Source organism: Typha angustifolia, chromosome 1 (assembly GCF_048772165.1).
Source record: "Typha angustifolia cultivar Huaian chromosome 1, ASM4877216v1, whole genome shotgun sequence".
Classification (NCBI taxonomy): domain Eukaryota; kingdom Viridiplantae; phylum Streptophyta; class Magnoliopsida; order Poales; family Typhaceae; genus Typha; species Typha angustifolia.
Window position 1 is genome coordinate 11,103,156 of NC_133239.1, and position 12,200 is coordinate 11,115,355.

The 12,200-nt window shown below is 33.5% G+C and overlaps 1 protein-coding gene across 1 annotated transcript; it reads left to right on the top strand.

Moving 5' to 3' along the window:
* The first annotated feature begins 4,498 nt into the window (after nucleotides 1-4,498).
* On the top strand, nucleotides 4,499-5,961 carry LOC140761695 (ethylene-responsive transcription factor ERF113-like). The gene is made up of 2 exons (XM_073099129.1): nucleotides 4,499-5,113; nucleotides 5,296-5,961. The coding sequence occupies exons 1-2, from the start codon at nucleotides 4,981-4,983 to the stop codon at nucleotides 5,820-5,822; spliced, it is 660 nt and encodes a 219-aa protein (XP_072955230.1). The 5' UTR covers nucleotides 4,499-4,980; the 3' UTR covers nucleotides 5,823-5,961.
* Nucleotides 5,962-12,200: the final 6,239 nt, after the last annotated feature.

Here is a 12,200-nt window from a genome sequence, read left to right on the forward strand (position 1 = left end):
GGACTTTGGGACTAGTCAATCTTTTTCTAAGTACTTTTTCTATAAAACATTACGCTCTTGGTGAATTAGTCAATCTTTTCTGAGCATCTACAGCTGTTTAAGATTAAGTCGGAGAGGAAATATTCCAATTAGTTCTCAATCGCATAAAAAACCTTAGGCGTTATCTTTCCAATGGATGGAAATGTTCCAACTAGCTCTGGAAATGTTTGGACATTTATCACATTGAATGCTTCAATATTAATCTAAAGGAGTTATTATAATTCCACTTGGAAATTACCCACTTATTATGGCTGCTTCATGTTTGGCTAGTGAGTTGGAGTAGAAACTATGGAAGAAGTCATTAGTGAAGGTAAAACGGAGGGTTTAACTTGCAGGGTATTTTCTTTTTTTCTTTTTAAATTAGTTGTGTATTTAACTTAGCTCACCCCTCTAATTAACATTTGTTATAGAAACTAAGTTATGGTATTATTTATTTGTTTTATTAGACATGGGATGGAATTGTAATCTAAATAGGGTGGTGGCAGGTATTTAATTGCCCCCAGGTAAGTGGTGTGAAGTATTTGTCAATGTAGTCTTTTGGTCTAATCTTCATAAACTTGATAGTTGCTAGGATAGCATCACTCAGAAAGTGTCCTCTTATCTACTAATTCATACATTTGGGTAATCTTTTGTCATACAACTTCCATTTTGTCATGTTACCGGCACATAACATGAGGGATGTCACACAATACCTCTCCTCGTACCTCTTAGAAGCGATTAGTGGTAGGAGAAGGCGACCAAGTTGTCATTGTTGCCGTCGGCTGCAAAGAAGATTAGAGCTGTTCGAGCATAAAAAGACAATGGCAATAACTTTGACTATATATCATCCGCCCTGAAAGCTCCCTCTCCTTTCTCTCCTCTTTTCCTCTCCCATCTCTTTCCACTATGATCCTCCAGTAATTATAATATTTAAAAATTAATAAAAAAAACGTTTATATATATAAACATATGATTTATAAGATGTCTTCGTCATTATAATGTCTACTTATTGTCCTGTCTGTTGTTAGAAACATACCACCATCAAGATGTCCACGTCAGCGACTGTAATCTTCAATTAATTAATACAAATTGAGAGGATCAATGGTGATATATGCGAGCTTAATATATTTTTTTTCTAAGGTTATCATTAAGGTCTTCTCTATATACCAACACCAACATCAAGACGTCAACCCATGGATTGGCGTCACGTCTTAACCACTTAATTTAATAACATACATAACTTCGCATATGGGGCAAGTTATTGCAAATTAATAATAATATTTTTAACAAAATTATAAGTTTTAATGTATACAGTGTAAGTATTTGTGTATATATCCCTTAAAACACTTGTATATTGCTTGGTTTGCACTAATTAGCTATTATGATTTGATTAATTATATAGAGAGAAAAAGTATCCTGCTTCTTATTCCCATGCTTTCATTTTGTTAGTTAGAAAATTAAGATTGTAGCCAATAATTATCAAAAAGCTATTTGCAATCTTTTGGTTTTAGTAATTGTAATATTGGGATCTTAAATTAAATACGTATATGTTTTTATTTTATATATATATATATATATATATATATATGCAAGTAAGAGCTTATTTTTTTATTTTAAAAATTAAAAGATCTTTTTGTTTGTAAATGCCCCACTAAGTCGTGAAGGGTTGACTTGGGCAAGAGTTAGGCAGGCTTCTTGCAGTTGATTTGATTGGTTAAGGCAAATGGGTTGACTACATTGAATCTATTTGCTTGTCTTGTCTTGGAATTAATTTAGTAAGTTCATATATATATATACTTTGACTCTTTTATTGAAGAGATTATCTCCATTACTTGAAGATTCATTGGATTCTTTCCTTGAAAAAAGAACAAACAAACTAGTTGATTAATTTTTAATTTTGACATACAACAAGGTTATATGGAATCTAGTGACCCTTTCTTTTTCCTTTGTTCAAATGGAAGAAAAGAGAGCTAATTAGTGTTTTTATGGGCCATGTTTTTTGAGCTTTATTCTCAAAAAATATCTTAAATTAATCATGGCTAATGAGAAGGTATTGATCAAAATATCCTCTGAGATCTCTCTAAAAATGACTTTTTCCTTCAAAGATAGAGAGATTATGGTTGAAAAGTTGAGTTTGACTTTGATCGAGTGTTCTACAAAGAATATGACTCGTAATGTAAATACTAAAAAAATATATATAAGGTGAGAATTAAAAAAATCTCAAGAATCTCTCTCTCTCTCTCCCTCTCTTAGAGTCTTTATTTATGATAGACTTTTAAACTATCATAAATTTTTACATACATTTTCTAAACTTTTTTTTACTATAAACACGCCCTGATCCAAAAAGTTTTCTAGTTTAGAGGTCGGCATAATTTTTTTTTTTTTTAGTTCAAGGCGAGATATATTAGTTTACACGTGTATATATATAATAAAAAGGTTTGGAGAGTGTATACAGAAAAAGATGATAATTGAAGGGGTCTATTTGGAATTATCCTATTTGAATATGGTACGTAACAAAAAATTAATAAAAAAAATTATTAGAAACCAATCTAAATACCTTAATCATTCTATTAAATCTTATATAGAATATAAGTGATCTATTCATATTTGCGCTACTACGTGTGAAAGAATTTAAGACCACCATTGTGGCTCAGCGGTTGAGTCTTATAAGTTTCAATTAGTTTAATTTCCTTATGAATGTTTGAGATTAATATTTAAGAAACTATTTTATTATAGCGCTATATTACTAGAACTCCAATTTATATATTGAGGAGAATTATATTATAATTAGTCTACGAGTTTACCATTCAAATATCAAACAATTTTGTCGATAACTACTTAAGAAGAAATTTCAATAAATTACAAATTAAGCACTATAAGTCAAATAGGTAGAAGGAAATATATAGCTTCAATCTAAGAGACCAAAGCCTAAACAAAACTTGAGGGTTGAAATTTATTTCGATTCGAGCATGAGCACAAGTCGGCTCACTTAGATTCGACTCATTTAAACATCTAGTGATACAGAATAATATTTAGAGAGATCAAGATATAATTAGCCTCATAAATTAAGGCCAAAGGATAACTATTTTTTTTTTCATTTAAATATTTATCGATAAAAAAATTTATTATTATTTTTGCTGAACATCACCTAGGTATTGAATTTATACAATTTACATCTCATTTTTAGCAATGTCTCCATCGCAGATAGTGATATATAGATAAACAGTAACACAGAGGTCAATAGTATTAATTTGAACCTATAACTTGTTAAAAGGTGAATAAGAAAGTGTTTGGCTGTTGAAATATGAATAAGAAGGCGAGCTCGAGCTATGTATCGAAAATGCCCTCCTCGATGCTGACAGCGAAGTATTACTATTTGTGTATTTTTAGGGATATTTTGGTAATTATCTCTGTTAATAGAAAATATGGCTAATATCTCACTCCCTTGTTTTGGGTCCAAATTGGAAAAGTAAAACTAGTATAAGGGGTTACGTGAGGGCTTTACCCATGACTTACACTTAATTTAATGCACACTTAATTACGTATCAGACTCTTTCATAGAGATTTTTTTAAAAAAATTATTAAACTAGGTGCTTCTTCCACTTAACTTGTGACATCTAAACACCTATTAGGTTTAGTTTAATGCATTGGATTTGTACATAATTGCCACTACATTTAAAAAATAATAATATAAGTTCAGTCTTTTAATTCTTTCAAAAGTACCATTTTTAAAAATTATGACTAAAATTAATATATATATATATGTAACATATTTATCACCAACTTTTGTCTCACAGAAAATAAGATATATTTTGTTGTACCTTTTAATCTATTGTAAGGATGTTTAGGTTTGCAGTAATCTATGGCCTATTGTGAGCTAGCAATTAACCAGTTTGGCAGAATTAATTGTAGTACAGTCTGACTTTGACCTAATTAACCACAATTGACTAAAGATCCAATTAACTTTAACTAATGATCACAAGTTCACATCATAATTTGACAGGACTCTTCTCTCAGTGATCCCTTAAGTTTGAAAAGAACCCTTAAGCTTAAGTTGGGTAGAAGATCATTAATTATCTTATTAATTTCATATTAAGTTAACCTAGCACCTCAAGCAAAAAAAGAAAAGAAAAGAGAAGAAAAGGCTAAACAAAAAAATTCATGTTATGTGTGAATCCATGCAGCCTTCCAGATTCTAGATAACACCAAACATAGCCATGAGTCTCACTAATTTGGATTAATTAGAAAGCTACCCTTTATCCTTATTATTCTAACCATATACTAAAATTTATAAAAAAAAAAAGGATAAATATTTTGTTTTTATTGTGACAAGTTCAATTATAATAGATTTAAAGAAAAACCTCTAATTTTTTCTTCTATTTGATAAAGAGTATCATTTCATCTCTCAATCAGATACTAATATATATATATATATTACACCATTATATAGAGAGAGTACCTGGAAAGAAAACAAAGTAGACAACTCTCAAAGTCACAAACCCACTGAGCCAATAAAAGCCTCCCACCCAACTCCCATTTCGCGTTCTTATCATCTTCCCCACCTTCTCCTTCCTCTCTCTCTCTCTCTCTCTCTTCTTGCATTTTTTTTTTGTGTGTATGTATAAATACATGATCTCTAACAAACCAAATCTTTTCTTTTGGTGAAAAAAAGAAATCGTTTTTCTTCTTGATTCTACCAACACCAACACCATCACCATCACAATCGTCGTCGTCATCATCATCTGAATCGATCGATCTGGTCGTCGGCAGTTCCAGAACACCAACGGTGTCGTTGGTTTCCTCAGCCGAAAGGTGGATCGGAGGCATGGGAAGAGGCCCCTTCCTCCACACCAGCAGGAGGAGGAGGAGGAGCAGCAGCAGCAGCAGCAGGAGGAGGAGGAGGAGGAGGAGAAGCACGTGCTCTCGCACTTCTACGCACGTGCCGACCTCGACACCTCGGCTATGGTCTCCGCTCTCGCCCACGTGATTAGCTCCACCGTCCCGGCCGGTCCCATCGGAGGAGGAAGTAACCCCGCCGCCGCTCCACCCGGCTCGGCCCAAGTCCTCGCCGAACCACCCGCTTCTGCCCAACAAGGTATATATATATATATATATATTTTATAGCGTAAAATATCTATAAGAATCAAAGCTTAGTGAAAAAGTTTTAAGTTTATATCGTCAATTAGAACAAGTGAAATAATATCTTCTTCTTCTTCGTCGTCGTCGTCGTCGTCTTCTTCTTCACATTTGAGATATGTTGGTATTGGTCTAATGAAGGTAGTGTGACGAGAAGGCACTATAGAGGAGTGCGGCAAAGGCCTTGGGGGAAATGGGCGGCGGAGATAAGGGATCCGAAGAAGGCGGCGAGGGTGTGGCTGGGGACGTTCGACACGGCGGAGGGCGCCGCAATAGCCTACGACGAGGCCGCGCTCCGATTCAAAGGCACCAAAGCGAAGCTCAACTTCCCGGAGAGAGTGCAAGGCCGGACCGAGGTCGGCTTCGTGCTCAGTCGAGGAATCCCGGAGAGATCATCGAGGCCGGCGCCGGCGCCCCCTACCGCTGCCACGTCGTTTCCTGACATAATGCAGTACGCGCAGCTACTCCAAGGTGGAGATGCTGACTTGCACAATGCCACGTCCGGGCTCTATAGATCCAACTCTTCCCAGATGTCGCCGTCGTCGATGTCGGGTTCTTCGCCTCAGATCCTCGATTTCTCAGCGCAGCAATTCAGGAGCTCTTCCTCCTCTTCTTCTAGCTCATGGCCTCATGGTGATCACAAGAACAAAGATAGTAGTAAACAGTAACAAACATCCCATATATACATATATATATGTACGTATGCTTGAGTTGGAGGAATGTAATGAGTTTCTTTCAATTGGTTAATTAATTTGATCTTTTTCTATATATAAAGAATTCTACAAGATGCATGGAGTGCAACAGCAATGCCATGAGAGGAGAGTGTATGTGTGTGTGTGTTATTTGTTCATCTTTCTACCCTTCCAATGTCTTCTTTGTTTGTTTGTAATATGTCCAAGAAGTCCAAGTCCATATTCTCTACTTAAACATCATAAACTCTCAACTGTTCTAAAACGTATAAACTATTAAAAAAACGACGGTGTTTATGATTCAGATAGGCAAAAATAGCTTTTATATTTTATATTCTAATACAAAGAATGTATAGAAGTATACAGGTAAGTCCAAAGTTGTAATTGGAAACAGGTAGGTAAGAAGAAGATATTAATTTATAGGGTTTTTCTTTCCAGAGAAAGAGAATAAGAATGTCGTTGGGCAGGAACTTTAAGAGACATGCAGAATTTGAGTGCTATCTTAATAATATCATGTAAAAGAACATGTGACGTTTAAGTATCACATAGTTTTTATTTTTTGCCCTTTTGTTAGGCCATTTGCTTTATACCTTCCATTTGGTTAATTAAGTAGATGTTAGTATTTTAAAACACATGAGATCAAAGAATAGAACTCGTTTAAAATAATTAATTTCTCTTTGTTTAAAGTCAAACAACATATTCTTATTAGTTGATATTTGCTCTATATAAAGAAGAGATTGAGAGAGAGAGAGAGAGAAGAGGATAAGAATATATGCCAGATGACATGATATGATATGTTGTTACCCAAACCCGCCATGGAATTTTTGGGTTAGCTTTTAAGAGTTCGGCGCGCACACGTGGAAGAGCGTGAGCCTATCATCTCCCGATAATGACGGCACGTGGCGAGCATGGTGTTAACCTTCCTGCAGTTCTCCGTCCTCACGTCTCTTGATACAGCTGGGGCTGCCACGTGGGCGCGCCCTGCTGTAACTTTGGTGCGTCATCTCTGCCGTTCGGTAAGGTCGACGACGTGTACGTCCACGTGGACCGACATGCACGTGAGGAGTAGGAGGACTCCTTCCATGCGCGCCACGTGGCATTCGGTAATATTACGTACGTACTTAACTTTATAACTTATAAATAATATATATATATTTTAGAATAAATATTACGTGATATATTTTTAATAAAGGATAAATAAAAATGTGTAAAATATCACACGATATATAATGTCAAAGTATCTCACGTCGTCCAAGGATAAAATTCCAAACACGAGTACAAAGCGTGCAAAATAAGCTTCCACGCCTTGATTATAACTTTGTTTGTTGGATGTGAACAAAAATTAAGAGTATATGTGGCTACCTTTCTTTTAAATGAGTTAAATCTTTTAACTCTAAAAATAAAAATAAAAAAGTAATTAATTTTGCAGAGCTCTAGAGAGACAGAAGGACGAACTCCGGTTCGGGACCCAAATGTGGATCACCAACCAAACCCACTCACTAAATGGTGGGCCCGAACCCATCAGTGTCTGTTCAGAGAGTCAGAGGTTGCGACTCTTAATCTGATCGAGGAAATAAATCGCCGGCCGACTTCTTGGACCCTGGTCCACGCGCTTTGGCCGTAAAATTCATATAACACCCTACCTTTACGCGTTTTTACGATTCCGATCCCCAGGCGTTACAAATGCGAGTAAACGTAAGGTGTTATCTGCAAATTAACATCCTCCCTCTTCTTCTGTCGACGGCCGAAGCTTCGAGCAGAACCAGCGCTCCTCCCTTTTCGCCTGCACTGCGGCACGCGGGAGGACACGTGGAGTCACGTGGGCGCCAGGCTTTTGGCGGGGCCCAGCGGTGTAAATAACCACGTGGGCACGCTTCACGAGGCGGCTAGGGGTAGTAGGCGGTGACGCGACCGGCGACCGGCATAATTTTGGAGCGTGGTCGGGTTCGAACTCCTTTTTTTTTTCCTTTTTTCTTTCTATTTTTGGGTTAACTTTTCTTCTTTTAATCTTTATTACTGTTTTTGTTCTTTCTTCTTCCTTTTTTAGCCATCGGGCAGCGGTGTGTCGGCTACTTTCGGCTCAAACACGTCAACCTTTGCGGCACAAACTCTCCCAACCCTTTCCATACTCTGTAGAATGGTAGATCTTTTAACAGTTTTTTTTAATACCAAATTAGCTTTATTTTACCCAGGAACTTTAGTAAAGTTGATAGCTACCTTCCCCGTGACTAAGAAAGTCATGGATTTAACTCCAACCCCAAACAATATTATAAAGATATTGTATGGTGGTTGATGATTTTGGTGACTTGGATCGATTCGGTTGATAACTTAGCAATGTTGTTAGTTTTAAGGAACAGCTTGACAACATAATAGCTTGGAATAAGTCTCGACGACGTTCGATTAGATGCAATTGTTCGACAACGCGTATGACTTGAAACCTAGACTAGACAACTAAAAGCTCGGTGGAACCTAAGTATCTCCGTATCTAGAAAGGGTTTGACTTTCGTCCGTAAATAATTAAAAAAATATATAGCTCTATTTTAAAATTTATTTATTAAAATAAATAGCATCTAGATTTAAATACTAAAATAGATATGTTCTAGAGTATTTCCTAACTAAAATAATTCATTGTTGAGTATTTTATTTATCTAAAATGAAAACATTGATGAAGATATAAATATCATTTCAATAAAAGTATTCAAAAAAATATTTAATAATTAAGCGTTCTACTTAAAACCAGAGTATAAATGTGAAATAGACATTTTTAGTATTAAAATTAGGGTGTCATTTCAATTCAATTTTTCAAGATGAGAGAAGCATTATAGAATTAGAAAGGAAAAGTGTTATTAAGAGTGTGTTTGGTAGTAAGAGATGAAGAGAAGAAAGTCTATGGGAAGCTATTTATATAGAGAAAAAAGTTTTTTTTTTCCTATAATCAAATACTTTTTAGAAATAATTATTTTTTCTTTTGCGTTTGGTCTTAGTAATTTATTTAGAGTATTGTTGATATTTAGGTTATTCTTTTTCTATAGGAGTCTATAAAGATGTAATTAGGCTTATTATGACTCTTTTTTCTTAAGGGTTGGCTCGGTTATTTAATATATATATATATATATATATCGAGAGGAGCCAGCTCTTTTATCGAGCTTGTTATTGAATAAAAAAAAATTAAAGTTTTGATGAGTTTCCAATCAATCTATTATCATTATTTCTATTTTATTATGATTTTGGAATTATTTACCTAAGTGCTATAGTTGTTGCTATGTAAGTTCCACGTTAATGATCAGGAGAGAGGGAGATATTTGTTCTTAGACGATAATTTAGATAGTACCGTAGTTTAAAAGAGAATCACTTTTTTTAAAAGTATTTTATTATTATGAACTAATGACCTTTGAAAATTGACTCTAATAATGCTAAGTCAGATAAGTAATTAATCATCTAAAACTTTAAGACCGGTAGGTAATAAATTAACAATGTATATCATACCCTTTTAAAAGATTTGTTATAAATAAAAAAAAAATGGATACTTTTTTTCAATATTATAAAAGAAAATACAAGGCTTTAAAAAGTGGGCTAATGGAAATAAAGCTAGGTTCACTGCAATAAACTCAATTGGGTCTCACCTACAAAGTATAAAGAGGCTAAAGGAAAGGAATAAGTTGATGACTTATGGAAAAAGAAAGTTTGATTAAAAAAAGATTAAAAAATAATAATGCTTCAAGAACTACTTAATTAATGTAGTAAGTTGTCTCTCATGCTTCATGATGTCGAGTAGTATTTTAAATTCTCTTTAATTAGTGTTCTCATACTTGATCCTAACTTAACCTAATTAAAGTGGTTAAAGTTCCAATAAGAAGCTCTAATTAATAAGGCTGTGCCACAATTATTAGGCACACTAAATTTATTTTTTAAAAATATTTAAAATACTATTTTCTCTTTTTTTTTTTTATCTAACTTTTAGTATACCTCACCGAAGTATCGTTACAAAATCTAAACATTTTCAAGAATATTTTTCTCGACCGTCGTAGTAAATTTAGTTTATGTGCGATTAGGTTGAAAGTTTTCATAGAGTTAAAAGATAGTTAGTCAAATTAATCATAAACCACTAAGTATCATATCAGCAGTTTCATTTCTCTATTTAGCATCCTAATAATATTTTCTAACTAGAGAGACTTTTTACTAACTTTAAGAAAGAAGAATATACTTATACATCTAAAACCATTTATTTTAATATAATTAATTATATGATTCTACTTCATGCCTTCACTTTGAAGTGGGATCTATTCTCTCTTTTTCTCTTGTCTTGTTAGTCCCCTTTCTCTCACTCTAGCTAGATTTATAGAGCTGTTAGGTATCAAACTTTGTCTTAATTAGTTTAAACAGTGTTTTTTACTTAAATAATTTGAAATAAGAAAAACATTTTTAAGTTACTCTAAGGGAATATTTTATTTTATATAAATGATAAGCTCATATAGCATAAAATATACCCAAGTTAATCTTATTATTCCTTAAATAAATTTTTTAAATCTACTAAAAAATTATTAAGTATGAAAGAAAACTTTTCTATATAATTCGATTACTTAATAATCTTCGAAAGAAATTCTAAATTTTTGTAGCGATATTTTAACTCAGCTAATCTTGTATTTAAGTTTCGAGACTAATTTTTATTTTTTATTTTTATGGACATAAAATAATGAAAGAATTTGTTTAATTTATTATGATGGGCTACTCAGAAAGAGGATGTTAATAGATGTAAAGTGGATGTAGAGGAAGAATACATTCCTCTTTTGCCAATTAGGCAACTCGCACTTTAGTTGAAGAGTAGTAGCTTTGATGGCTATAAATGGAAGCATACTCATGCATTGGTTGAGTTGCATGCACTTGAATTAACCTTTGAGTACTTAAGCTAGAAAGTAATAATAGAAAACTATTTTATATTCATGTCACCAACTAATCTAGCTTCCTTTACGAGAGGAAGAATGTTAAATTATGAAACATATTAATGGCTCACTACCTAACAATTATTATTATTATTATTATTATTTTATTATTTATCACAAGCCCATGATGTCTACTTAAAAAATTGTATTCACAATGGCGAGGAATAAATAAAAAAAACGATTCAATAAAAATTATTAACTTTTTCTTTTCTAATTCAACGGTCGAAATTGAATAAAATTAACTACCGATCACTTTCTCAAATTATAAAGTTAAATTAGTTGCGGTAGAAGTCGACGCTCCCATTATTAAGTAAATATGGTCGCATATGTAAAATGTCTTATATACCCCCTTAATTTATAAACAGGTAAAAATTATTTTTAATAATTAATTAGTTAGTATTGAATCATTTCTCTGGTTACATAGGCCAGCCCATCCCAGTATATTATCTTTATTAGGCCTTTCTATTTGATACTTTAGCCCATCCAATCTATAATCCATTTGAGCCCAATTATTGCTAGATATATAGATAAGCCCAAACACCATGTTGGATATGATTTCTTTTTTATCATTCAAGAGCAGGCTAGATATCTGGCAAATGACTAATCTTTCACTTAGGCCTTTAAGCTCTATCAAACTATCAAACTATTAAATCATTAAATATTTTTTATATAATAATTATTTAGGATTGGAGTCAATTCTACGCTCTGCATAGTTATAGGATAAGGAAGGAAGAGTACCAACTTAAAGGTTTTTAAAAAGAAAAATAAAGACCTGTATTAGTTGTTGGTATTTATCGTATAGGAAGTGTTAAAGAAAGAAAATGTAACACAAAATAGGGGATAGAATCCTCACGCCCTAACACAACACAAGATGATGCATTTTATCCTAGTTAACCCTCCTTGGATATAAAGGCACTAAGACCTTAGCCTAGTTAACCCTCCCTAAGTCGGGCCAAACTATTATCCTGAACTAAATGCTGTTGAGACATTATTTAAAGTCATTGCGCTGTCGAGCTAAATTTTGAAATTAATCTCACCGCCAAGCCAAATCATTAAACTAAGCCACTATCAACCACCAAATAATTTTCTACCAAGGCACCTATATCCTATCATGCTTTTAACTAATATAGTAAGTTGTCTAGTTTAGACTTCAAGCCATGTGTATCACTGAATAATTACTCTTTCAAGCTAATAGCATTGTCGAGTCATTGAGCAAAACCATCAAATAATTTTCTTCGTAATATTATTTAGAGTTGGAGTCGAACTAATAATATCTTTTGCCATGGGAAAGGTTGTATTATTTTTATTTATTTAATAGTCATTGGCCGTAGGAAGCTTGGATTTTATTGGGATCCGGAATGAGAAGCTTCAAATAAAATACACGACCTATACATCACGCAAGCACGCCACGTACCCT

Bases quoted from the DNA above. Each gene is read 5' to 3' on its own strand.
- LOC140761695 (XM_073099129.1), top strand. From the start codon at position 4,981: ATGGTCTCCGCTCTCGCCCACGTGATTAGCTCCACCGTCCCGGCCGGT. The intron at 5,114-5,295 runs GTATATATATAT...GGTCTAATGAAG, and splicing joins ACCCGCTTCTGCCCAACAAG to GTAGTGTGACGAGAAGGCAC.